The 26,475-nt window shown below is 41.8% G+C and overlaps 1 protein-coding gene and 1 long non-coding RNA gene across 3 annotated transcripts in view; one reads left to right on the top strand and one right to left on the bottom strand.

Annotated features, from left to right (window-relative positions):
- The first annotated feature begins 1,189 nt into the window (after nt 1-1,189).
- The window catches only part of LOC113091509 (mucin-2-like), a 58,441-nt gene continuing 33,155 nt past the window's right edge, over nt 1,190-26,475 (top strand). Inside the window, exon 1 of the mRNA XM_026257081.1 lies at nt 1,190-1,369. Within this exon, the coding sequence (XP_026112866.1) occupies nt 1,297-1,369 (73 nt within the window). The 5' untranslated portion in view covers nt 1,190-1,296. The remainder of the gene's footprint in view (nt 1,370-26,475) is intronic.
- LOC113091510 (uncharacterized) lies at nt 13,041-13,845 on the bottom strand. Of its 2 annotated transcripts, XR_003287372.1 has the most exons (4): nt 13,723-13,845; nt 13,492-13,576; nt 13,315-13,419; nt 13,041-13,206 (listed from the first exon to the last, which is right to left on the bottom strand). It is a non-coding gene; the product is annotated as an uncharacterized LOC113091510 (long non-coding RNA). The 2 variants fall into 2 exon arrangements; XR_003287371.1 differs by having other exon boundaries at nt 13,492-13,841.

Genomic DNA, 26,475 nt, shown 5'->3' with positions numbered 1-26,475 from the left:
CTGAATCCGATCTGAGAACATCGGAATCCATGCGTTTTTTTCCTGCTTACAAGTTCACCGGTCATATCCGATCTGTGCCACATGAGAGGAAAAAAAAATCGGAATTGGGTCACTTGAACCATGCAGTGTAAATGGGGCCTTCGTCACACATTTCCTTTTTAACATTTTGGGAAGCATAAAATTTACATACTTGGTTTCAACCAGATGCATTTAGACTTCTGTTTGGAATGCGTCTCAGACAACCTCCTGATGTGGTTTTTTAAACCTTGTTTTGTATAGCTCATCGAACCCCCAACTGCTCCCCGGGCGCCGCAGCATAAATGGCTGCCCACTGCTCCGGGTGTGTGTTCACAGTGTGTGTGTGTGTGTGTGTGTGTTCACTGCTCTGTGTGTGTGCAATTCGGATGGGTTAAATGCAGAGCACAAATTCTGAGTATGGGTCATCATACTTGGCTGAATGTCACGTCACTTCTAGTTGGTATCAGCGAACAAAACCCTCAGATGGTGGATCTCTTTACTCCACCTAATGGTAACTAAACTCTAAACTCAATAAAAAATAGGATAAGGAAACAATGGCCTCTTGCTTGGACTAGACTACCGTATTTTCCGGACTATAAGTCACACTTTTTTCATAGTTTGGTTGGTCCTGGGACTTATAGTCAGGTGCAACTTATTTATCAAAATTAATTTGACATGAACCAAGAGAAATGAACTAAGAGACATGAACCAAGAGAAAACATTACCATCTCCAGCCGGGAGAGGGCGCTCTATTCTGCCAGAGATGCTGCTCAGTGCTCCTGTAGTTTAGACTGAAGACATAGAGCGCCCTCTCGCGGCTGGAGACGTTAATGTTTTCTCTTGGTTCTTGGTTCTAAATAAATACGACTTACAGTCCAGTGCGATTTATATATGTTTTTTTTTCCTCATCGTGACATATTTTTGGACTGATGCGACTTATACTCAGGTGCAACTTATTGTCCAAAAATTACGGTAGTCTTAAAACTAAAACTTCAAAAATTTTGGCCATCACATGCAGAATAGTTTTTCCAGCATTAATTTCACTAAGTATGCACTTACTTTTTTGATGCATAACATGATTTGATTAGCAAAAGGCGGGCATGTGACTATGTACAACCTTTCAAAACAAAGAATGTTGTATGGTCAGCCAATTTTTTTTCCACCTATATAACAGCACACACACACACATACACACACACACACACACCACATCATACTAGTGTACATGGTAAAGTTAGAATAAAGTGATTTGAGTTGGACATACATACCTGGACCAGGATGAAGGTTTTAGTTGTCCACATCTGGCTTCTCTTACTGCTTCTGTACCAAGCAAACAGGAGCCTGGCTTCAGGTAAGACAGAAAACATTCTTCCGTTAACCTGTGTATATATCTTCTGTAAATATACTACTGGGAAAAAAAGAAGTGCTTACAACCAATAAGTAGTTTACAACCAATGTGGTTACACTTTACATTAAGGTTCCCATGCTTCAAGAATGATTTTCGCACATTTAGAATGATTCAATTCTATTTTATAAAATTTTAGCTGCTAGGGCTTTGAGTCTTTGGGAAGGCTTCAATTCGATTAACAGGTTTTCGATTCGATTCAAGAATGGTTTTTGCAAATTTAGAACAATTAAATTCGATTCACAATTAAATTTGATTCAATTATAACTATTCTATTCTGCATTCTTTAAGTGCATTCACAGGATTATTTAAATGTTTCACCTAAATTCTTTAAATGCTAGTCAGGGAGCAAATTACAGTAGCATTTATGATTAGAGAAACGTGGGTGAAAAAAAAAAACTTTTGTCCATGTGTTAAAGGTGCTGTAGGGAACTTTTGTAAAAAAAATTTTTTTACATATTTATTAAACCTTTCATTATGTCCTGACAGTAGAATATGAGACAGATAATCTGTGAAAAAAAATCAAGCTCCTCTGGCTCCTCCCAGTGGTCCTATTGCCATTTGCAGAAACTCCATCACACCTGGTAAAAAATAACCAATCAGAGCTGCGGTCCGTAACTTTGTGTTCAAAATGTAGAAAAATGTATATAATAAGCGAGTACACCTTGAATCCATTTTCCAAACCGTGTTTTTGGCTTGTCCTGAATCACTAGGGTGCACCTATAATAAGTGTTTATATTCGGACTATTTTAGATTGCTTCGGGGGTACCACGGCGGAGTAACCCAGTACCTTTGTGATTCTTCATAGACATAAACAGAGAGAAGTAGTTCCGGCAACGACGTTCTTCCGCAAGACGCAAGCAGTTCTGTTTATTAACCGCTAGAGCATCAAAAGTTCCCTACCGCAGCTTTAAATGCTAGTTTAATGATGTGACATGGCATCCATAAAATTGTATGTAAGCCAAGATTTAAAAAAAAGAGCTTTTAAAGTATTATGTATAAGCTAAATAAAAATTCGTATCAGGGGCATAGCCATCAATTCAGAAGTGACAGGAATTTCAAATACAATCATTTTATGTATGTAGCATATGTAATATTATAATTACTTAAAAATTTTTTTTTTACATGGAATTGTCTTCTTTTTTTATATACTGTTAATTAGCTGTAAGAAATCAAATACACTGCTGGACAATAATCAATCATTTGTAATCAATATTTTCCTAATGGCAATTTTATGATTGTTTTATATACTAGGCTACATTTAATTAGCTATTATTTAAATTTTCTGTACACAATAAGGTAGAAAATATACTTTATATTTTCTGTACTGTAATAAAAGATGTCAATTAGCACTGTATCATTCTTAAATTGTATTTATTGTGTTTTTTTAATGTTTCATCAGTTCATTCTGCTTTTCAGTTTAGCTGCAGATATAGCCTGGCACGTATAGGACCGCAAAATCAATTCACAGTGCGAAAACCTATTTCTAATTTTCATAAAGTAAAATGCTATAGTATTTAACTTTTCCTCTCCATCTGTGAATGATGATTCTGAAAGAAAAAACACCCAATGTCGGTTTGTTTTAGCTGAGAAAAATGAATGGAGCATGAGCGCAATACTGTGATAGTCACAGGCAGTAATTCACAAGTTCACGCTTACATATAATTAGCTGAGGTATGGTATGAGTATTTGGGGTGCTGTCCAGGGAAGGGCTCTGAGATCGGGAATGGTCCGAACCTAGAGTACACCCCCTTCCCCATCTGATTATAAAGTGAACATAAAGTGAGGAGATGGGGTGGAGGAGGGATGCTGATTAATCGTCAATGGATAGAGGTAAGTCAGCGATATTTATACTATGGGATTGATTACTAGATTGTGGTCCACCTGTGTTGATTAGACCAAGTATCTGACGCGCTCCTACCAAACCTTGTTAACGAGAACGTCATTTCACGAATTCACGCTTACATATAATTAACTGAGGTATGGTATGTGTATTTGGCGTGCTGTCCAGGGAAGGGCTCCGAGCTTGGGAATGGCCCGAACCTAGAGTGCCCCAAAAAGCAAATGGACAAGAGGACAGCCGCCAGATTAAGAACGCCCCCCAAAATAGCATTGAGTACTGGCGGGGGCTGATTTTCTGAGAAGTCAACTAGTTGGCGGGTCGGAATAGCCTACATACTACAATGTAGGCGACTTAGCGTTGGGAAGGTAGGCCCCACCGACTACAGGTACTGGACTATGTGGTTAGAGGCGCCCGGTTGGTAGGGCTCTGGTGGGAGCTCAATACGCACCGCACCAGATGGGTTAGTCCCGATGACCGTAAGAGGGAAGTTAAGTTTGTTTAGCTGGGAGGTTCTCACCGACATACGATGGGAGCATGCAGCATCGAACGGGTAAGCCTATGTGTGGCGAGGGGGCGTGGTTTAGCGAAGTCTGCAGCGGGAGAGAGAATCAGGAGACGAGCGGTAAGTGAGTGGTTTGGGCAAAAATTATCATCACCTGCTTGTTCCAGTAATTGGCGTGGAGAGGGTATAAAACGCCAGGAGAGACGGAAGCAAGTGAGAGAGAGACTTCTGACCCGGACCGGAGACGGAAACCGGAAGTAGGAAACCGAAAGCGCTCTGCCAACGTGTCAGAATAGAAGTCCCCATTTGGTGTTTACAAAGTTTTTGTTCTTTTCTGTTAAATAAATACGTCAGCAGTCCGGCCGACCCCTTTGTCCTCTTCCTTGCCGCACACGAACTTACTACACTGGTGCCAAAACCCGGAAAGGAAGAAGGACCGCCGCCGCTGCCATGCAAAGCCGTCCTCCACGCCGCTTGCGGATATCATCGCCTCCCTCGCGGTCCTGCATCGCGAAAAACACCAGGCCCTGCTGGACCTGAGGACCGATCAGGAGAGACGCTTCCAGGCCATCGTTCAGGCCCAGAAGGAGGACCGCGAGAGGTTCCGGAGCTGGATTGATCGGGAGGTTTGCGCCGAGGCTGGCGGGCCGCCCGCCGCCCCCATGCACCTGCCACTTCACAAGATCGGGCCCCAGGACGATCCGGAGGCCTTCCTGGAGTTGTTCAAGAAGTCGGCGGAGGTCTGCGGGTGGCCCCGCGAGCAGTGGCCGGTGCGCCTCATTCCCCTACTCTCCGGCGAGGCCCAGGTGGCCGCGCAACAACTTCCGGTGGCAAACCTCCTTGTCTTCGACGACTTGAAGAGGGCCATCATCCAGCGGGTTGGCTGGTCGCCAGAGCAACATCGCCAGCGCTTCCGGTCCCTGGACTTGGTCGAGGCCGGCCGACCCTTCGCGATGGCCCAACAGCTCTGGGACTTCTGCCGCAAGTGGCTACTGGCCGAGGGAAGTGACGTGGAGCATGTCGTCGACCTGGTGGTGCTGGAGCAGTTCATCACTCGGCTTCCCAAGAAGACGGCCGAGTGGGTCCAGTGCCACCACCCCACCTGGCGGAGGACCAAATGGTGGCATGCCCAGGGGTCGGCGAGCCCCTGCCTTCTCTCTCTCTCTCTCTCTCCTTCTCTCTCTCCCCACTCTCTCTCTCACCTTGTCCCTCTCCCTAGGTCCCGTCCACCCGGCCCTCCTCGTGTCCCGCCCCGGGACCAAATACCTGTGAGCATCAAGGGGGGTACATATCCAGCCTTGGTGGATTCAGGATGCAACCAAATCTCAATCCATCAAAGCCTGATTCAACCGGGGGCATTGGATACAAGCCGTGTGGTTAAGGTGCTGTGCGTACACGGGGATGTGGTGGAGTATCTGGTTGTCCCAATTATTATTCAATTCCGGGGACAAAAGCATAGTGTAGAGGTGGTGGTTAGTCCCCACCTCCGGCATCCGATAATTTTGGGAACGAATTGGCCCGTGTTTACGGTTTTATTGGGGTCGTTATGTGCGGATGCCTCTTGGGGAAATAAGGCACGGAAGGAGACCGCGCGGGTACAGGTGGGAGAAACTGAGCCTGGACCGCTGGGGTCTGCTTCAGGGGAGCTGAACGAAATCGGGAGACTAATTCTCTCTGAGTGTGATGACTTTCCTCTGGAGCAGTCTCAGGATGAGACGTTAAAGCATGCATTTCAACAGGTCCGCTCCATCGATGGCCAGCCTCTCCAACCTGCCCTCCCGCTCACCTAACCGTATTTTGCCATTTTAAAAGACCGGTTGTATCGAGTGACCCAAGACGCTCGGACAAAAGTCAATACAACCCAATTGTTAATTCCGAAGAGCCGCAGGGAAATGCTTTTCCATGCGGCTCATCTTAACCCTATAGCGGGCCATTTGGGACAGGCAGCAACACTAAATCGCCTCTTGACCCATTTCTTTTGGCCGGGCATTCATGACAAAGTGCGCAGGTGGTGCGCGTCTTGTCCGGAATGTCAGTTGGTGAACCCACTGGCCGCCCCAAAAGCGCCTTTGCGCCCTCTTCCCTTAATGCAGGTCCCCTTCGAGAGAATTGGTATGGACCTCATTGGGCCATCAGAGCGATCGGCACGAGGACATCGATTTGCATTAGTCATAGTTGATTAAGCAACACGATATCCTGAAGCGGTGGCCCTCCGCAACATTTCCGCTAAAAGGGTTGCGGATGCCCTGTTTCGTCTCATCTCCCGGGTGGGGGTTCCAAAAGAAATCCTCACCGATCAGGGCACGGCGTTTATGTCACGTACGCTACGCAAACTGTACGGATTGTTGGGCATTAAATCGATTTGAACTAGCGTCTATCACCCACAAACCGACGCCCTGGTTGAACGATTTAATCGCACACTTAAATCCATGATCCGTAAGTTCGTTCACGAAGATGCCAAAAATTGGGATAGGTGGCTAGAGCCCTTGTTATTCTCTGTGCGAGAGGTCCGGCAAGCCTCCACGGGGTTTTCCCCCTTCGAGCTTCTCTATGTACGCCAACCCCGGGGGGTGCTCGACATACTGAGAGAACCTTGGGAGGAGGGACCATCTCAGGGAAAAAACGAAATTCAGTATGTGCTGGACTTGAGAACAAAACTCCACACATTGGGGCGGCTATCAATGGAGAATTTGTTACAAGCCCAGGCCGCCAGAGCCAGCTGTATAACAAGAGAACTAGGTTACGCAAATTTGCACCGGGAGAGAAAGTACTTGTATTACTCCCATCGTCGAGCTCTAAATTAATGGCTAAGTGGCAGGGACCGTTTGAGGTCCGATAGGAACGGGTCCCGTCAGATCTACCACCTCAACCTCCTTAAAAAATGGAATGAGGCGGAATCAGTGATGTTGGCAACGGTGATTGGAAAGGAGGATGATCTCGGGCCAGAGGCGAATATCAAACCACAATCCCTCACCCTGGCTCCAGGTGGCTCCACCTGGCTCCACCTCTCGCCGTCCCAACTCACTGATTTAACGAAATTGCAGGCAGAGTTTGCCGACGTCTTCTCGCCCCTACCGGGCTGCACTAACCTCATTTAGCACCATATCGAGACCGAGCCGGGCGTGGTAGTTCGCAGCCGGCCGTATTGTTTACCTGAGCACAAGAAAAAAGTAGTTCAGGCTGAATTAGGCGCTATGCTGGACATGGGGGTAATAAAAGAATCTAATAGTAAGTGGGCGAGCCCGATAGTTTTAGTTCAGAAAACGGACGGCTCAGTGCGGTTCTGTGTAGATTACCGCAAGGTGAATGCTGTGTCGAAATTCGACACGTATCCAATGCTGCGGGTTGACGAGTTGCTTGATCGGCTAGGCACGGCTCGTTTTAATTCGACATTGGACTTAACAAAGGGCTATTGGCAGATCCCCTTGTCTCCTTTGTCTTAAGAAAAGACAGCTTTCACAACGCCATTTGGATTACACCAATTTGTTACCCTTCCATTTGGCTTGTTCGGGGCCCCAGCTACCTTTCAGCGCCTCATGGATAGAATTCTGCGGCCCCATGCTGCATGTGCAGCTGCCTACCTGGATCATATCATTATATTTAGTAATGATTGGCAGCGGCATATGCAGCATCAGCAGGTCGCTGAGGGGAGCGGGGCTCACGGCCAACCCAAAGAAGTGTGCGATTGGGCGTGTGGAATTAAGGTATCTTGGCTTCCACTTGGGGCAACTTCCTCTCCAGAAGTGGGGGGGGAGGGGCTGCAGGCCGGATGGCTCCCCGGCCTGAGACGGGCGGTGGGGGTATGTGGCAGGGGGGGCGTGGTTTAGCGAAGTCTACAGCGGGAGAGAGAATCAGAAGACGAGCGGTAAGGGAGTGCTTTGGGCAAAAATTATCATCACCTGTTTCTTGTTCCAGTAATTGGCGTGGAGAGGGTATAAAACGCCAGGAGAGACGGAAGCAAGTGAGAGGAAGACGGAATGCCGACCCGAACCGGAGACAGAAACCGGAAGTAGGAAACCGAAAGCGCTCTGCCAACGTGTCAGAATAAAAGTCACCATTTGGTGTTTACAAAGTTTTGGTTATTTTGTGTTAAATAAATACGTCAGCAGTCCGGCCGACCCCTTTGTCCTCTTCCTTGCCACACACGAACTTACTACACTATGCTTGCAGTAAATGTTTATGTACTTCTCGTTGTTGGATTGTCCTGTCTCCGGAACCCCGTCCAATCCTCCTCATCCCCGGATCTCACCACTCACCTTCACGGCTCTTCCCCCGCAGTTCCTGTGTCACACTCTCCTGCTGCCATCTCACCATCACACCTCAGATCAACCGTGAGCTTTGCCTCTTCCCGGATATCTCCCGTACCTCCTGTCTTCGTGTTCATTGTTTGTTTTGTAATTTAATAAAGGTTATAAACTCGCACTTGCTTCTTCATCCTCCTTGATACCATTACATATTCACGATTAAAAAATTTAATTAAGATCGTGTAACAATTCACTTGTTTTACCGATGCATCGATTTCAAACCGATGATGCATATGCATTGATAAAACGAGTGAATCATTACACCACACTAATAACTCCTTTACAAATTGTTGATAAACAATTATAAATTCATAATTAAAAAGGGTGACTTTAATGCAATACCTTTCAAATAGTGAGCCATTTTAACTCAGGTTATAAATGCTTAATATATTTATTCAGACTTATTTCCCTCAAAGATGATCAATTTCATGATGAAGCAGTAAATGTACTATTATATTTAGAATGAAGGGTGTTATATTTTTTGTTTTCTGGTTAATATCTCATGACTCATGTCACTGTTTTTTATTCTGTTCCTTACCAGAAGTTACTGTGTCTTACCAATGATACTCTGCAAAAAGTTAGTCATGCCTATCCAAAGCAATGCATAAAAAGAGATTTCATGTTTATCAAGATAAAATAATCAAAATGTTTCTGAAAAACAAAGCAAATTTTTAATTGCTGAGATATGATGAAAATTTAATTTCAATAATAGTTGTCTGTAGTGCAGTGATATCCGGTTCGCAAACAAATCATTCGATTGTGGCGATGTAAAGAAAATCCGCCCCTTCCGTGCCCATATCGGGATGTGGAACAATTAAGGCAAAATTATAAAAAGGAAAAATCGCTTGAAAAAGGGGGGGGAAATGGTAAACGCGAACGCCAAGTGGCAGGTGAGCAAACCAAACAAAGGAGTTGATCGGCGGGAGTGAGACGCACGCTGTATTGGGTCAGTGAGAGTGCGGAAATAAAGATTCACCAGGCTGCAAAGAGTGTAACGAACTGCTGAAGGAACTCACAAGATCGTCATTCCGTTGGGTTTTGCTAATCCGGAGAAAACGCTGCCTCCCAAGGATCTTTTCCCTGCCAGACATGGTCAGCGATATTGCACACACGCGCACACACACACTAACGCACTTCATCGCACGCACTTCCTTCCACCCATTCGCGGGTCGCTTTGAGTGACCGATGTATTTATATTACTGACTTTCATTTAATTTCCCTTTCAGTATATCTATGACTTTGGTGGTTCAAGAGAAAAAAATATATACTAATCCTGTGTTTTTTTTGTTTTTGTTTTTTTGTTTTTCTCGCTGGACCGCTGATGAGTGTTTTTGTTTGGAGGAGAAAGCCTCGATCTGCTGATCTTGTTTACTGGGATGTCTAAGTTCATTTAATTATGCCTGTATGAAAAACCTTGTCGTTTACAATTGTTGTTTTTCTATACATTATTATCATTATTATTTTTTGTTTGTTTATTATTGTTCGTTTTTGTTCCTTTCCTCCTGATTATATGGGGTTTTTGATTTGTGTCCAGAATTGTGTATAAAGAAAGGACAAATATATAACAATGAATTCTTTCGAACTGCAAGTTGTTGTTGTTTGTCTTCTATTAACTACTGTACAAGCAACCCATGTAGTTTGAGTAACTGTGGTATTTTAAAAAAATCTCCCTGGGTTATCACGGGATTTTGATATTTAATTGGTGACAGGCCAAAATCCTGTCTGGCGCCCGAACTATGAAATAGATTCTGTTTCCAAAAGGTCACTAGGGCGTGCCACCGTTACAGAAGTGGCGCCCGAACAGGGACTTGAACGACTTGAACTCAAGCATTTACATTGATCTGAACCTGAATATTTCCCTGGAACTTGAAAATGTGTCACATGCATTAGAACATTTCTCGTTTAAACTTTAATCTTGAAAATTGTGGGTGTTTCTGATCAGGGAGTACTCTGATCATTTTGTGTGTGTTTTGAGAAAAAAAAAAAAAATTGTGGAAAGTGTTAAACTGTGACTGGAAATTGTACTCGGTCCCTTTTGTACTTTTTTTTTTTCTTATTTTTATTTTAACCCCCAACAAAAAGAAACAAAAAGGCCACAGTAATTCCAAGTTACTCATTTAATTTACTAATTATATACACAACACCATAAAGCCATGGCCACTAGCCCTCCTTCACCATCGACTACTGTGGAAATTGAACCACCCCCAGACATAGCAACTCCAGTCTGGACAACGGTGCATCCAAGGCCCGTTCCTCCACCTCAGTTTCCCACCTTTCACTCCACACCAACTCCGTTCAGCAGTCCCCATCCCAGGTCTCAGGTGCACTTTGCTTCTGCCCCTCCAGGTGGAGCGATTTCATTTCAGCCAGAACCTATGCAACTTTGCACATCCACATTCACTGAAACTACCCCATCTTCCTCAGTATCACAGCATCGCCTGCCTGGTTACCTCCCAACTCCTGGAAAAGAACTTCACCATTTGACTGCGCAAGTGCAAGGTAACTGGGATAATCTGTTTGACTTTATGAAACAGCAGGAAAAAGCTGTGATTGAACTCACCCAGGAGCAAAAAAATGGCTACATCCCATCATGAAAAGCAACTTGTAGACCTGACTTCCAAAATCGATGCCAGCAAACAACAAATTCTCACAACGTTAACTGCAACAAAAGTGGATTCCACAGATTCAGATCAATTAGTCAAGGCCATGAAAGTGATGATGTCACACGAGCTACAGAAAATGGAGTCTACCTTGATTGCTGAAGTCCGTTTCATGGTGGAGCAACTTCAGGTTGAACATCAGAGACATCAGAGCTACACAAAAGAACCTTCAAAAGGAGCATGAGCAGCTCTCCACTGAGTGTAATCGTTGGATCACTCAGGTTGACAAGCTAAGCACTCAACTGAAAGAACTTCAAACAGACAGGGAGAAAGGAAAACGGCAAGATGAAGACATGGCTGATCACCAAGGTAAAGGGTTACAACCAACCTCCCGTTTCACACTTACCGCACCCCCGTCACTGCTAGAAAAGGTCCCAGAATGTCATCCTATTCCTGCTGGAAAAAGTGACCATTTAAAGTTGACCTTTCCCACTTTTGGAAGACCATCTGATGACGCCGATCCTCTGCTGTATCTAACACGATGTCAGGACTTTTTAGCATTGCATCCTCTTGCAGAAAGTGACTTGTTGGCAACCTTCCGAAGTGTACTTCATGGCACAGCACGTGACTGGTGGGAGGTTGCTCGCTCTTCAGTAACGACATGGAGTGAGTTTGAGACTTTTTTTTTGTCCGCTTTTCTTTCTGAAGATTATGAAGACGAGCTGGCTGAGAGAGTACGTACTAGATTGCAAGGAGGAAAAGAAACCATAAGAGACTTTGCTTTCACATATAGAGCACTCTGCAAAAGATGGAAGCCCACTTTGACCGAAGTAGAAATAGTTAAAATGATTCTTAAAAACATAAAGCCTTACCTAGCCAGTCAGTTACGCGGACGTGTAAGCACTGTGGAAGAGCTGGTAAAGCTAGGACACCAACTGGAGAAAGACCATGAGCTGCAGTTGCAATATGAAATGTGCATGGGCCGAAAACTACAATCTGAAGTGTCACAAAAAACCACCAGTAACAAGCAACCTGAAAAACCACAAGTTCAATGCTGGAGATGTAAAGGAAACCACTCACCTGGTTACTGTCCAAATTATGCCTCCCTAACCACAAACCAATCCGCAAAACAACACCAGTCCAATCCACGCCCGTTTCAGCCTCATAAACCTGGAGGTCAAGCCACAAACAATTTTATCACGGCCACAACAAACCAAACATCAAATTCTAAGAATTTACGGAAAACACCCTCTAAACCAGCCCCTGTCCCTCCTGCTATCATTCCTCAACAGCTTATCGTTCCAGTTAGTATTGGCAGCTGGTATGGAAAGGCCATTCTAGATACAGGTGCAAGCTATACCATGATCCACGAAAGCCTGTGGAGAAAGCTCTTCTTGCCAGGAGAACTCAAGCCTTGGTCACTTGGTCCACTGTACCTAGCAAATGGTGAAGCAGAAGTCCCATTAGGATGGGTTCAATTGCAAATCAATATGCATGACCAAACTTTTACTCTACCTGTTGCTATCCTGTCCCCCCAAGCACTTGCATACGCTGTGATTCTCGGGTTGGATTTCATTTACTTCAGTGGCTTACAAATAAATGTCATTGATAGAAAATATTCATTCAAGATTACTCCACAAGAGGAGTATCCTTTTCAACCTGGTAATGCCAGTGTACCTGAAGTTCCTTACTGCATACCTAGCCCTTTAGGCCAGCAACCAGAGCAGCCTCCGAGGACACTCAACCCATCCCTCTCACTATTAAGTTCTATTCCTCCACCCCAACCTGCATTCATAGCGGCATCTGTTGAAGCAAATGTACAAACGCTAATCGACACAGCAGTAAGTGAAGCACATCTATCTCCCCTTGACAAACAAAAATTAAAGACCATCTTAGAGACCAATACCCAAGTGTGTGTTGTACAACCTGGACGTACTGATGTTCTGAAACACTGTATTTATACTAACCATCAGGTCCCTATCAAACAGCGTCCTTACCGCATGTCACCTGCCAAGCAGTTTGTTGTAAAAGATCAGCTTGAAGAAATGGTGAAAGCAGGAATTGTGGAACCATCACACTCTGGCTGGGCATCGCCTGTCGTGTTGGTCCCCAAAAAAGATGGCAGCCTTAGATTTTGTGTTGATTACCGAAAACTAAATGCAGTAACTGAGAACGATGCTTACCCAATTCCAAATATAACTGAGATACTCGAATCACTCTCCGGTTCAGCAATCTTCACAACCATCGACCTAAATAGTGGCTACTGGCAGGTGGCCATGGAAGCCCAAAGTAAGCATAAAACTGCATTTATTACACCTTCAGGACTGTACCACTTTAATGTAATGCCTTTTGGTCTGAAAAATGCCCCCGCCACATTCCAGAGGCTAATGGAGACTGTACTGGGAAAATTGAGAGGAAAAATATGCTTTGTCTACATTGACGATATTATCATCTATTCACCATCAGTGGCTCAGCACTTCAACGATCTCCAATCAGTCCTTCTTAAGCTTCAGGAGGCTGGACTGACTATCAACCTGAAAAAGAGCAAGTTTTGCCTTAAGGAGATTACATTCTTGGGTCATGTTGTTAGCATAAATGGTATTACTGCAGACGCAAGCAAAGTTGAGGCCATCAAATCTTACCCTGTGCCACGAGACATCAAAGAGGTCCAGCGCTTCCTGGGACTAGCCGGTTGGTACCACCGCTTTGTTCCTAATTTTTCTCAAATTGCTGAACCCATAAATGCGCTAAAGAAAAAAGGGCACTCGTTTCACTGGACACCACAATGTCAAGAAGCCTTTGAACAATTAAAAACCCACCTTACTTCACCTCCCATCCTGAGCCATCCAAACCTCCAGTTACCCTTCATGGTGCACACTGATGCCAGCGACACAGGTCTTGGAGCTGTGCTAACACAAAGGAAGGACCAGGGAATGGAAGTAGTTATTGCTTATGCAAGTAGAGCACTGAATAAGGCTGAAAGAAATTACACCGCAACAGAGAAAGAGTGTCTTGCAGTCATATGGGCACTTGAAAAGTGGCAGCATTACTTGGAGTATCGCATGTTCACCGTAGTTACAGACCACATGGCTCTCCAGTGGGTTATGAGCTCCCCAAAGTCCACCAGTCGCCTCGTCAGATGGGCCTTAAGGTTGCAAAAGTTTGATTTCATCATTAAATACAGGAAAGGGAAACTTAATGTGGCACCTGATGCTCTTTCTAGAGTTCCCAGCATATCAGGATGTAACATATACTCCAGCCAGACGGACACTGATGAATTGCCAGTCACGGCTGCAACCATCTGGGAAGAGCAACACAAGGATTCTGAAATCGTAAAATTGCTCAAAGCCTTGGCACAAGACAACAGCACATGGAAAGACAAGTATGAGGTAGTCGAAGACAAACTTTATCACAAGACTTACCTAACAAAGGACCAAGTCCACTACAGGGTGTACCTCCCTCGCAGTCTCATTCCATCTGTCCTTCAATACTACCACTCCAATCCTCTAAGCGGTCATGGTGGCATATTCAAGACCTACAAACGATTGCATCATGTTGTTTTTTGGCCTGGAATGTGGACCGATGTAAAACACCATGTCAAGTGTTGTGAAAAATGTCAAAAGCTTAAATATGAAAATCAGAAACCAGCTGGCAAACTACAACCAATTACAGTGTCGCAACCCAACAAGATGGTAGGAGTGGACATAATGGGACCTTTGCCAAGTAGTACTCGCAGACATGAATACCTTCTAGTTTTTGTGGATTATTTCTCTCGATGGGTTGAGCTCTTTCCAATGCGCACTGCAATTGCGAGCACCATAGCAACGATTCTCCGAACGGAAATCCTCACCCGATATGGAGCACCGGACTTCATCTTGTCTGACCGGGGAACTCAGTTTGTCTCTTCCATATTCAAAGAACTGTGTGAGAAATGGAGTGTTACCCCCAAATTAACAACTGCCTATCACCCACAAACCAATATGACGGAGAGAGTTAACCGCACTTTGAAATGCATGATTGCCTCCTATGTGGATGAAAACCATAAAAAATGGGATCAGTATTTACCTGAGCTTCGTTTTGCTCTTAACTCAGCCGTTCAAGAAAGCACTGGCATGTCCCCTGCGGAGCTCCAGCTAGGAAGAAAATTACAAGGCCCCATGGACAAGATACTTCAGGGTAAAAATCTCTCACCATCAAATCCATCCTATGATGTGGTAAATCAACTAGCCCAGTTAAAATCACAAGCTGAAGAATGCTGTAAAAAAGCCAAAAAACGACAGCTGAGAAGTTACAACAAAAACAGACGAGACGTGTTCTTTAAAGAAAAGGACAGGATCTGGTTACGGAATTTTCCACAGTCCAAGGCACAACAACATTTCAGTGCAAAACTAGCCCCCAAGTGGAAAGGTCCTTACCGAGTGCTGAGAAAATTGGGACCGCTGAATTACCAGATCGCGTTTGAAACAACTGGGGAGGATGTCAGAACAGCGCACGTTTGTAATTTGAAACCGTGTTACCCAACAATGGAAGAGTTAGAGCTAATTGAAAAAAGAAAACTCGTTAAGATTTTCGAACAGTCCTCTGATGAAGAAGAGGAGTTTTTGGGCTTCTAAGAGAAACTCAAATATTTGTTGTTTTGCCAACCATGGGTTGTTTGTCCCAGCGGGGGGGAGTGTGGCGATGTAAAGAAAATCCGCCCCTTCCGTGCCCATATCGGGATGTGGAACAATTAAGGCAAAATTATAAAAAGGAAAAATCGCTTGGAAAAAGGGGGGGAAATGGTAAACGCGAACGCCAAGTGGCAGGTGAGCAAACCAAACAAAGGAGTTGATCGGCGGGAGTGAGACGCACGCTGTATTGGGTCAGTGAGAGTGCGGAAATAAAGATTCACCAGGCTGCAAAGAGTGTAACGAACTGCTGAAGGAACTCACAAGATCGTCATTCCGTTGGGTTTTGCTAATCCGGAGAAAACGCTGCCTCCCAAGGATCTTTTCCCTGCCAGACATGGTCAGCGATATTGCACACACGCGCACACACACACTAACGCACTTCATCGCACGCACTTCCTTCCACCCATTCGCGGGTCGCTTTGAGTGACCGATGTATTTATATTACTGACTTTCATTTAATTTCCCTTTCAGTATATCTATGACTTTGGTGGTTCAAGAGAAAAAAATATATACTAATCCTGTGTTTTTTTTGTTTTTGTTTTTTTGTTTTTCTCGCTGGACCGCTGATGAGTGTTTTTGTTTGGAGGAGAAAGCCTCGATCTGCTGATCTTGTTTACTGGGATGTCTAAGTTCATTTAATTATGCCTGTATGAAAAACCTTGTCGTTTACAATTGTTGTTTTTCTATACATTATTATCATTATTATTTTTTTGTTTGTTTATTATTGTTCGTTTTTGTTCCTTTCCTCCTGATTATATGGGGTTTTTGATTTGTGTCCAGAATTGTGTATAAAGAAAGGACAAATATATAACAATGAATTCTTTCGAACTGCAAGTTGTTGTTGTTTGTCTTCTATTAACTACTGTACAAGCAACCCATGTAGTTTGAGTAACTGTGGTATTTTAAAAAAATCTCCCTGGGTTATCACGGGATTTTGATATTTAATTGGTGACAGGCCAAAATCCTGTCTGGCGCCCGAACTATGAAATAGATTCTGTTTCCAAAAGGTCACTAGGGCGTGCCACCGTTACACGATGTAACCGGATCTTTTTGAACAAGTTCACCAAATCGAACTGAATCGTTTTAAACTGTTCCCGTCTCCAATACGCATTAATCCAGAAATTAGTTAAGCTGTTAAACTTTTTTAATGTGGCTGACACTCCCTCTGAGTTCAAACAAACTAATTTCCCAGAGTAATTCATGTACTGAAACACTGTACACTGACTGAACTGCTACAAAGAGAAAACTGAAGATGAACACAAAGCCGAGCCAAATAACGAACAAAAGATTGACTTGTTCTCGAGTCAAGAACCGTTTCTGTCGGATGCATCCGATTCGAGAAATGAGTAGCTGATGATACTGACCATGTGTGATTCAGCATGAAGCAGACTGACACACAGCGCATCTGAACCAAACTGGTTTGGTTGTTTTGGTGATTGATTTTGAACTGATTCTGTGCTAATGGGTGCATTCGACTTGAAGCTTGGCTAAAGACAGCGATCAACGAGAGCAGCCTCTTGCAGTCCTGGGCGGAGTTGAAAACAGACATGTCAAACAGACGTTTTTGAATCTTTTTCATGAGCAACAGAAACTTTTTACATACTGCTTATATTTTCGATATAAGCAGCGCCATATTTTCAAGAATAAAGTTCAACATAGACATATACTATTTAAATACTAATACAGTGGGGCATATATGCTTTTATCAGTGTTGTGTGAAAAACGGATTTAAGTACAACAGTGTGACTACTTTAAAAGCTTTTACCATTCTGAAAAACACAGATTTGTTGCGATTATTGCATCTGAAATGATTCAACTATTAGTCAATCTTTCGTTAGTTATCTGGCTCAGCTTGGTGTTCATCTTCAGTTCTCTCTTCACAGCAGTTCATTCAGTGTACTGTTTCAGTACATGAATTACTCCAGGATATTGCTTTGTTTTAACTCCGAGGGAGTGTCAGCCACATTAAAAAAAGTGAACAGCTTAAGTAATTTGTGGATTAATGCATATTGGAGATGCGAACTGTTTCAAACAATTCAGTTCGATTTGGTGAACTGGTTCAAGAATAACCGGTTACTTCAAGTGATTTGTTCACGAACTAATGTTTATGTCCATAATGCTGCCTTATCTGTATATTTATTGTACATTTGTAACAGTGTTAATTTCGTTGACTAAATATCTTCGTCATTATTTTCGTCACGAATATATTTTTGCAGACGAAAACGAAACGAAAACTAAAATAGAAGGCACTGATCGAGACTAAAACTATGACTAAATTGATTGACATTATCGTCAACGAATAAAGGACGAGACGAAAATAGACTGTGACAAAAATCAAATAAGCAGACGGGAGAGATGCGAGGAATGAGCAAAAGAACCGGCAAAACAGAACAGACTGCATGAGAGAAGAGAACCAATCAGAGCCTGACTTATTGAGACGTGAAGCGAAGGTTTTCAGTTTTTATGAGCTCCCGGGAAGTCGGCATTCGAAGAGGTGATAGGGACTTTAAGCAACCGCCTCTGGTGGAACGGCAACGCCATTCTGGCGTTGTATTGCGCCTGCGTGAATTTAACTGCTACTTTCTGACGTTCTAATTTAACGGTCTACTACGGGAGAACAGCTGATTTGCCAGAGTCGCTACAACGTGAGAGGTTAGGTAAATAAATGTTATGTTTTTAGACTTATTTACATCATACAATATTAAAAACTCCTCTTCTGACAAAAGATTGTCATTTAACGCCAAAAGCAATCCTTCTCTTGCTTTTTTAAATTATATATTTTTTTGGATCTCAATAAATGAATTAATGCTGCGTTGCGCTGTTCTGTTTTACCGTTGCTTAGTGACTTTTACGTTCTTGGCTAAAGCGGTGTGACGGCAAACTTCCGGTCGCTGTAGCCGTTCCATTCGCAGCTGTTGCTTAAAGTCCCTACTGTCTAAAAGAGCGACAAAATGTCCACAGCTCACTTCACGTTTGACGACGAACAAAACAAAACAAAGTGTAAAGCACGCAGAGCGCTCATTCGTGGCAAGAACACAACCAATTTGAAAAGACATTTACAGACGAGCCACCCGGACATTTTCTCAAATGTAATTTTACAACGATGTTCTTTTGTTTATTGAGCTAAGCAAAATTGGAATAGTGCAGTGCGTAGATGTTGTAGCATTAAATATTACGAACTGAAAAGTACTGTAAAATAGCCCCTTCTTCAAATTAGATGCGAGCACAATACTAATACGTAATATCATGATAAATACATTTGATTAATACTAATGTTTAGTATATTTTATAATGTTCTACTTGTTGACAATATCACAAATATTTCTATATTAGTCATGTGAAACATGAATGTTCACATCCTATCATTATACATACAAATCTAGCAATATTGTAGTATTTAAAACATACAATATTGCTAGACAAATGAATACCTTATAAAATCTTGTTACTTTTTTTATCCACCTAGCTGCCAACTTATTAAATATTTACTTTAAATGTATGCACTTATTGTTCAGCTCAGCTGTAAGCTTTAAGGTCCTGGACCTAACGTTATTTTTCTTTTATTGATGGTCAATTGGCAGCTTAGTTATTGTTTACATTGTCATGACAGTGTTTGTTGCTGCATAAAAGCTTTTGAATCGAAATAAAGACACAGTTGTGTTGAAATAAAGTTGAATTTGTGTTTTATATATTTTGGTTAAGTTTGTTTCCTATACCAGCTGTAAAAAATTGTCTAGTAAATCTGTTATTGATTTTAGTCTTATTTTAGTCGACTAAAATACCAAGCAATTTTAGTCGACTAAAATAAGACTAAAATTAAAACAAATCAGATGACTAAAACTAAAAAGAATTATAGTCAAAAGACTAAGACTAAAACTAAATTAAAATTTCGTGTCAAAATTAACACTGATTTGTAACATATTGTAGACCTTGTATATTATGTACTTACTGCTTATTGCACTTCTGGTTAGATGCTTACTGCATTTCCATTGTGTCCATATCAAAGTCCAAGATATTCACACCTTTATTTTGACCCCCATAAGCTATACAGAACTGCCCCCCCCCCCCCGACTCCAAAAAAAAAAAAAAAACTCCCTCCGGCTGAACTGAATTCGGTCTGTTTTTTGGCTGTGAGGAACAGTGTGTTGTCATGTTACTGGGTTTAAATATGCTGCCGGCACTCACAGCAGATCCAAAGACTTGAACTACTTCAGTCTGTGTGAACTGAATTTCAAAAGTTTCACAATTTGAGTGGAGTTACTGAAATAAATGAACTTTTCCATGACATTCTAATTTATTGAGATGCACCTGTATACGGTTACATTTTGGAAATAAAAGTTTCTGTAGTTGCCTTTGTGTTACCAAAGCCTGTAGTTAGCATTAGTGATCATCTGATAATCCACTTGTCCACTTAAAAGTCATGTTGTCAGGAGGTGACATTGCATACAAGATTTTTCAAATGTTTATATCTGTAATCGCTTTGTTAGTTTGGAATTACCTACCATACAAATTACTGCACCAATGCTCCCACAGGTGGATAGCCAAACGTTCATGCTACAGTGGCCTTTATTATCATAGCAAAAATAATTATTCATAGCATATAACTAATTATCTCTAATGGTATATTTAGATGCTTCAATTCAGCTTGTATTTATCAAATGGTTTTGGAGTTTTCATTTGGTGGAATACTTATTTGTTTCTCTGCGAGTTTTCTTTCTAATGGTTGAAAGCTAGGAGGACACCCACATGTGTGAATATACTTCCAATTTGATTGGATGATAACAGTCGGTGATGTCACTAGTGCAACACCTGGAATTATAAGTGAAATTTACGTAATGTGTGGCCAAGTATGGTGTCCCATAGTTAGAATTTGTGCTCTTTATTTCACACATCCAAGTGCACACCCACAGCATTGGGCAGCAATTGCTTTGCTCAAGGGTCTCACTTCAGTTGTGGTATAGAAGTTGAAGGAGAGCACTGTTCATTCACTTCCTCCACCTGCATTTCCTCCCGGTACTGAAACTCGAACCCGCAACTGTCTTTGTAACCATTAGGCCACAACTGCCCCAAGATATTTGAGTCCCAAAATAAATAAATAGCCCTGGATAAGATGCAGTAGGCATTTTTGAGAAAAAGTACTTCAAGGTTTGTTTCTATATAATTTTCAGGTGCTGAATCCATTTCTGTCATATAACAAGTTGTAAACATCACTGTTTTGGCATAAACAATAAAAACAAAATGGCTGCCAAAAAACAACAACATTTTAATGCATTTATTGCAGTTTAAACATTAAACATTAGAACTAAACTGTGCATTCTCAGGATATTTAACCATGCAATCAATGAAAAAACAACATTTACATGAAAGGGACCATTTTTAATGTTTAAATGGCTGCTGTAGTTCTGAAATTTCAACAAAATCAATCATCAATACTGTGATCAGTTTTTACAAAAGTTATTTGTTCATAAATGTATCATAGGACTTTCTGCATTTGCAAGATGCAGTGCATGGATTAGGCTTGCAACCGCATCGGGCTGTCTTGCACCCAGTGGTGTAGGCACAGGTGATTAACTCCTCACAGGCATCTGGAATTGGGGATAGTGACATGAGTTGAGGAATAAGGGAATTCCCCTCTGTCTTCCATCCCATGGTTTCAGGGGGTGGTAGAACTGGCTGCTGTAAGACGGCCTGCCGCCAGACCAAAGCCTGGAAGTGAGAGCGCTGAATGTGGAAGTAGAGAGCGTCTCTGGTTGGGGGCAGTTTTTCTATTGTCATGCCCTTGACAAACATGCTTGCACAAACTTCATTGATGTTACCAGAATCCAAACTGTTCTGAATTCTGAATGGTGTGGTCTACCAGTTAATGGGGGGGTGAAATGCTATTTCATGCATACTGAGTTTTTTACACTGTTAAAGAGTTGGATTCCCATGCTAAACAAAGTTTCAAAAATTAAGTTGTACATTTGAAGGAGTATTTTTGTTCCAAAAATACTCCTTCCAGTTTGTCACAAGTTTCTGAAAGTTTTTTTCGAGTATGGCTCTGATGTTAGATGGAGCGGAATTTCCTTATATGGGTCCTAAGGGCACTTCTGCCGGAAGAGCGCGCGCTCAAGTATAGCAGAGCACTGAGAGCACAGACATTCACTGATCAGAGCGAGAGCGTCACGAAATGTCACAAAAGAAGTGTGTTTTTGGATGCCAGGGCAAGACAACCCTGCACAGATTACCAAAAAAAAACAGCATTAAGGGACCAGTGGATGGAGTTTATTTTTACAGAGCATCAACAGAGTTGTGCAAGTGTTTTTGTTTGTTGCCTGCATTTCGAAGATGCTTGTTTTACAAACAAGGCCCAGTTTGACGCCGGATTTGCACATCGTTTATTTCTTAAGGATAAAAAAATAAAAAGACGACAGAAAGTGGAACTTTTCCAAAACCGCTAAGCAAATATATACAGTTTCAGTACATACCACATAGAGACGTCGTTGCTGATGCTGCTCTTGTTAAATTTCAGCCTCTGGATCTGATTTTGGATTATAAATATACGCTGAATCTGACTTTTAGCCATGGTTTGTTTTGGATGTTTTTTTCCTCACGGTAATGTCACAGCTTCCAAACGCTCTCAACGCAAAAGCTTACTCGCGCACGTGATTCTTTAGCTCCACCCACACGTCACGCCTCAAGTGCAGTGGGATGTAGGGCTGTCAACGAATATTCTAAATTTGAATATGTATTTGAATAGTTTTAAAAAAAGAATTTCGAAGGTGAAAATTAATATTCGAATAAAAAAAAAATTTGGAAAAAAAGGCCTGCAGTAGCAGTGTCCAACTCGACCTCAGCAGAGAAAATGAGGTAAAATTGTTGACCCGCGAGATAAAGTTGTATGCAAGCTATTTAAGATACAGTTAGCATACCACTCGACCACTAGCAACATGAGGTCACATCTCAAAAATGTGCACCCAAATGAGCATGGCATAATGTGTGGAACTCCAGCTAAACAGTCACGTCTTGACACTTAACGTTACTTTGCATCGCCCGCCACAAGCTCTTTGTCTACAACACGACAAGAGGCCATAACGCAGGGTTTCCCATACATTCATTAATCTGTGGCGGCCCGCCACAGTATCAACACTGACCGCCACGGATTGATTCATATTTTTAAAATATTTAATATGGGTACAATAGTATTATATTGTAGAGCTGCGCGCTGCTTGCTCCCTCCCTCTCACAAACTGACAACGGAGGCACGCACGACTAGCCCCTCCTCTTCGAACACGATCTGAATCAAAACATGAGCATGTGTTAGTTAGAGGACAGATCACCGATGCTTAATGCTTATTCCCCCAGCGAAGATTCCATAATCAATCCGGAGTTGAATGGTTAGTAATGAACACTGTTGCTCAACATAACTCTGAGAAGTTAGTCTACGTTAAGCGCTGTCGCGTTTGCATTACAGATTCGCGCTAATTGGTCAAGTATTTTTTTTCTAAATATAGATAAACAACTATTGCGAAATGACGGCGTTTCCATTAACCGATGTTATGCGACTAAAACTTCATTTTTTTCCTCTCGCGATCAGTCATTCCAAACATCATGGCAACGGACGTTGGTAGGTTTATATATATACCACAGCCACCAGACTAGACATTTATATTATTATTATCTCCAGGTTCAGGTTGGTGTGTGTTGGCTTTTGTCCACCACAATCTCCAGGTTTGTGTGTGAGCCTGTGTGTGTCTGAGTCTGTGTGAGTCTTTTTTAATGTTTGAGTGTGTGAGCCTGTGTTTGAGTGTGTCAGTGAGTTTGAGTGTGTGTGTGTGTCCATCTCCAGGTCCAGGTTTGTGTGTGAGCAAAATTTGCAACAAGAAGTCTGTGGAGCAGTCATAGCATAGAAAGGGTAGCAATGGCATAGCAATGTAGCAATAGCAATGTCTTTAAAGGGATAGTTCACCCAAAGATGAAAATTCTATCATCGTTTACTCACCCTCAAGTTGTTTTACAAACCTGTATGAGTTTCTTTGTTCTGCTGAACACAAAGGAAGATATATGGAAGAATGTTTGTAACCAAACAGATCTCGGTCCCCATTGACTACCATAGCATATATTTTTTCCTACTATGGAAGTCAATGGGGGACTGAGATCTGTTTGATTCTGTCATTCTTCCAAATATCTCCAAATATAACCAAATTATCAAACGTTGAGGTAAAATTGAGGCAGCGTCGCACAGCTTTCAAAAGGTGGACGAGCTCGACACACAGTACCAATTGTATCTCATCATTCACCTCGTGCGTGCACTGATTTCCGGCTGTCCGCGAGCCCTCTTGATGATGAAAATGACAATGCAGACGGTGCGTGGACGTGGACGCCCAAAGTTTATTTTGCCTTTATCAGTCGTGCACGAGATGCGATGACAATGTTAGTGTTCCACTAGATGCAGCACTGTTGCCATGTTCTTTTAAAATAGTGCTGAAAAAGAGAACATCAATATGTTTGCATCAAAACTGAAACCAAGCCGATCACACAGAATGCATATTTCGCTCATTTTCTAGTGGGGCATCTTCTATAAACATTGCATTCGCATCTTGCACAAGAGAGCCTCATAAAGCCATGGAAAATTAATGCAAGTTTAACTTTTTAAAAACACATCTCGAGACTTTATGGTGGGTTTTTCCCCATCTCAATGCCTCTCATGTTTTTAACTGAAAAAATGTACTCTGTGTGATTGGCATTCCGCCCTTTGTATTAAACCATTAATGCATTCATGATGCTGTTCACTTTATGGTTGTTTAAGCAACTTATTTATAATTGGTTTATAAACATGAATTTAAATATTATTCACTTCACAATCATGTATTCTAATGCTTTGAATAAACGTGCATTAGTAATATTTTGCTTGATGCGCCCTCTTGTGGCCTCTGGACAGAAGCAAAAGGCCCCTTCTCTACACCCTAACTGAAATTATGCATTTTAAATTCTAATATAATTAGAATTTTGATAATATATAAGTACACAATTAGAATTTAGTTGTTCAGCCATTTTGACAGTCCTACCAAAGACTTACTTCAACATGTTTCGGGAGGAGAGGATGAATTTACATGTTGTAAATCTTGGATTCAGCGCGAACTACCATAGCGGTGCCCATCACTTGGTATAGATCAACTAACACGGTCAATATAAAAGTGTTTAACTACCAAATATAATATTATATATATATATATATATATATATATATATATGACCCTTGGTTAATCTGGCCCGGTTTGCCCCATTCTTCCACAGCACTCACACACACTCAGATTGTGGATGATATTTTATTTTACTCAGACAGAGCAGTGGAAAGAAGAGAATTGTGAGTCACGCTAATACAGCTCCATCCACAGCAGTTCTCTCTAGCTCTGTTGTTCTCAGCATAACGGTTTACTCAAATTGTTGTACTTAAAACAACAAACAAATTTTGAAATGTAATTTCTCCAGGAAATTATACACCCTTTTGCCAATCCTCTTTCTAGATGTAATGTTTTGTGATCATATAATATACAGAGTACAAAATAATCATCCATTTTATGGTAACAGTAGAATAAAATTAAATGGAAAACATTTGTAAAACAACGAATTGAGAGAGCTCTACAAAATACAGTTTACAATAAACATTCTAAACAAATGTAAATTCTTAAATGCTTTATGAAAATTACCTGCACACAGAGCAGTGGAAAGAAGAGAATTGTGAGTCACGCTAATACAGCTCCATCTGTTTGAGAAATGATTTCAGTTTTTTTTAGAGAGCACATGGAAAAAATGGCGCACATTAAAAGATAATGGAGTTCGTGAACAGAAATAAAACTATCAAAATACCCAGAAATACGAACAGAAAACACACTCAAAAATCAATTAATGTCCATCGTGTGCAATCCCTAACATACATCTTCTAACATTCAATATAAAACTAGTATTTTTATACTTTTAATGTGGAGCTGCAATAGAAACGATCTCACCCACAGCAGTTCTCTTCTTCTTCTTTTTTTTTTTTTTTAACGGCGGTTGGCATCCAGCTTAATGGTGCATTACCGCCACCTTCTGTTCCGGAGTGTGGATCAGTCAGTAGGTTTACAGTACAATCTATAATATTCAAAAAAAAAAAAGGAAAGGGGGGGGGGACCCTTTATATCCTATAATAAAGCCCAGTATCCTTTAAAAAAAAAACAATTCTCTCACCTGTGCTCTGTCATTCATACTAAGTACTGTTTTTAAAGTGAGTTTCTGCACCCCTTGTTCTTTAAATCTGTTATCCATTATCACCCTCTCCCTCTGATATTTCCTACAATGTAGAATTACATGTTCCACCGATTCCTCTTCCTGACATTCCTCACACATACCCGTCTGATGTTTCCCCACCATTCTTAATGTTTTATTTAGAGCACAGTGTCCCAGCCTTAGTCTCATAAGTACCGTTTCCTCTTTTCTATCTCCACCTCCTACCTTATTTACTTTAATACTCTTTTGGATATAGTATAAATGTCTCCCTTTCTCCTCACTATCCCACATTTCTTGCCATTTTTGGTTAATTTTTTCCCAGATTATACATTTTACTTCTGCTTTACTGATTCTTATTTGCATTTCTACATGTCCCTTATTTAATGCCTTCTTTGCAACCTTGTCCACTTTTTCATTGCCCTCCACTCCTATGTGCGCCGGAACCCAAAAAAAAAATAACCAGTCCACCTTGGTGTGTTATTCTTGTAACTGAATAGAGAATTTCAAATAAAATATCCTGTCGACTTGAATGGAACGATATTAAACTAACTAGAGCTTAAACTAACTATATTTTCAAAGAATATAATTAAAATAGTGAGTGTTAAAGTTAGAGGGTCAAATAAAGATGGAAGAGATGTGTTTTAAGCCGATTCTTGAAGATGGCTAAGGACTCAGCTGCTCGGATTGAGTTGGGGAGTTCATTCCACCAGAAGGGAATGAACGCAAGCTTCTAGAGGGCACATAAGTCTGAAGTAACAAATTTAGGTAAATGGGTGCAGAGCCAGTGGTAGTTTTTTAGGCAAACATCAATGCCTTGAATTTTATGCGAGCAGCTATTGGAAGCCAGTGCAAATTGATAAACAGAGGTGTGACGTGTATTCTTTT

Source organism: Carassius auratus, unplaced genomic scaffold, assembly GCF_003368295.1.
Source record: "Carassius auratus strain Wakin unplaced genomic scaffold, ASM336829v1 scaf_tig00214205, whole genome shotgun sequence".
In the NCBI taxonomy this organism is placed as follows: domain Eukaryota; kingdom Metazoa; phylum Chordata; class Actinopteri; order Cypriniformes; family Cyprinidae; genus Carassius; species Carassius auratus.
The sequence above is the reverse complement of the archived record's forward strand: the minus strand, read 5'-3'. Positions and strand labels throughout refer to the sequence as shown.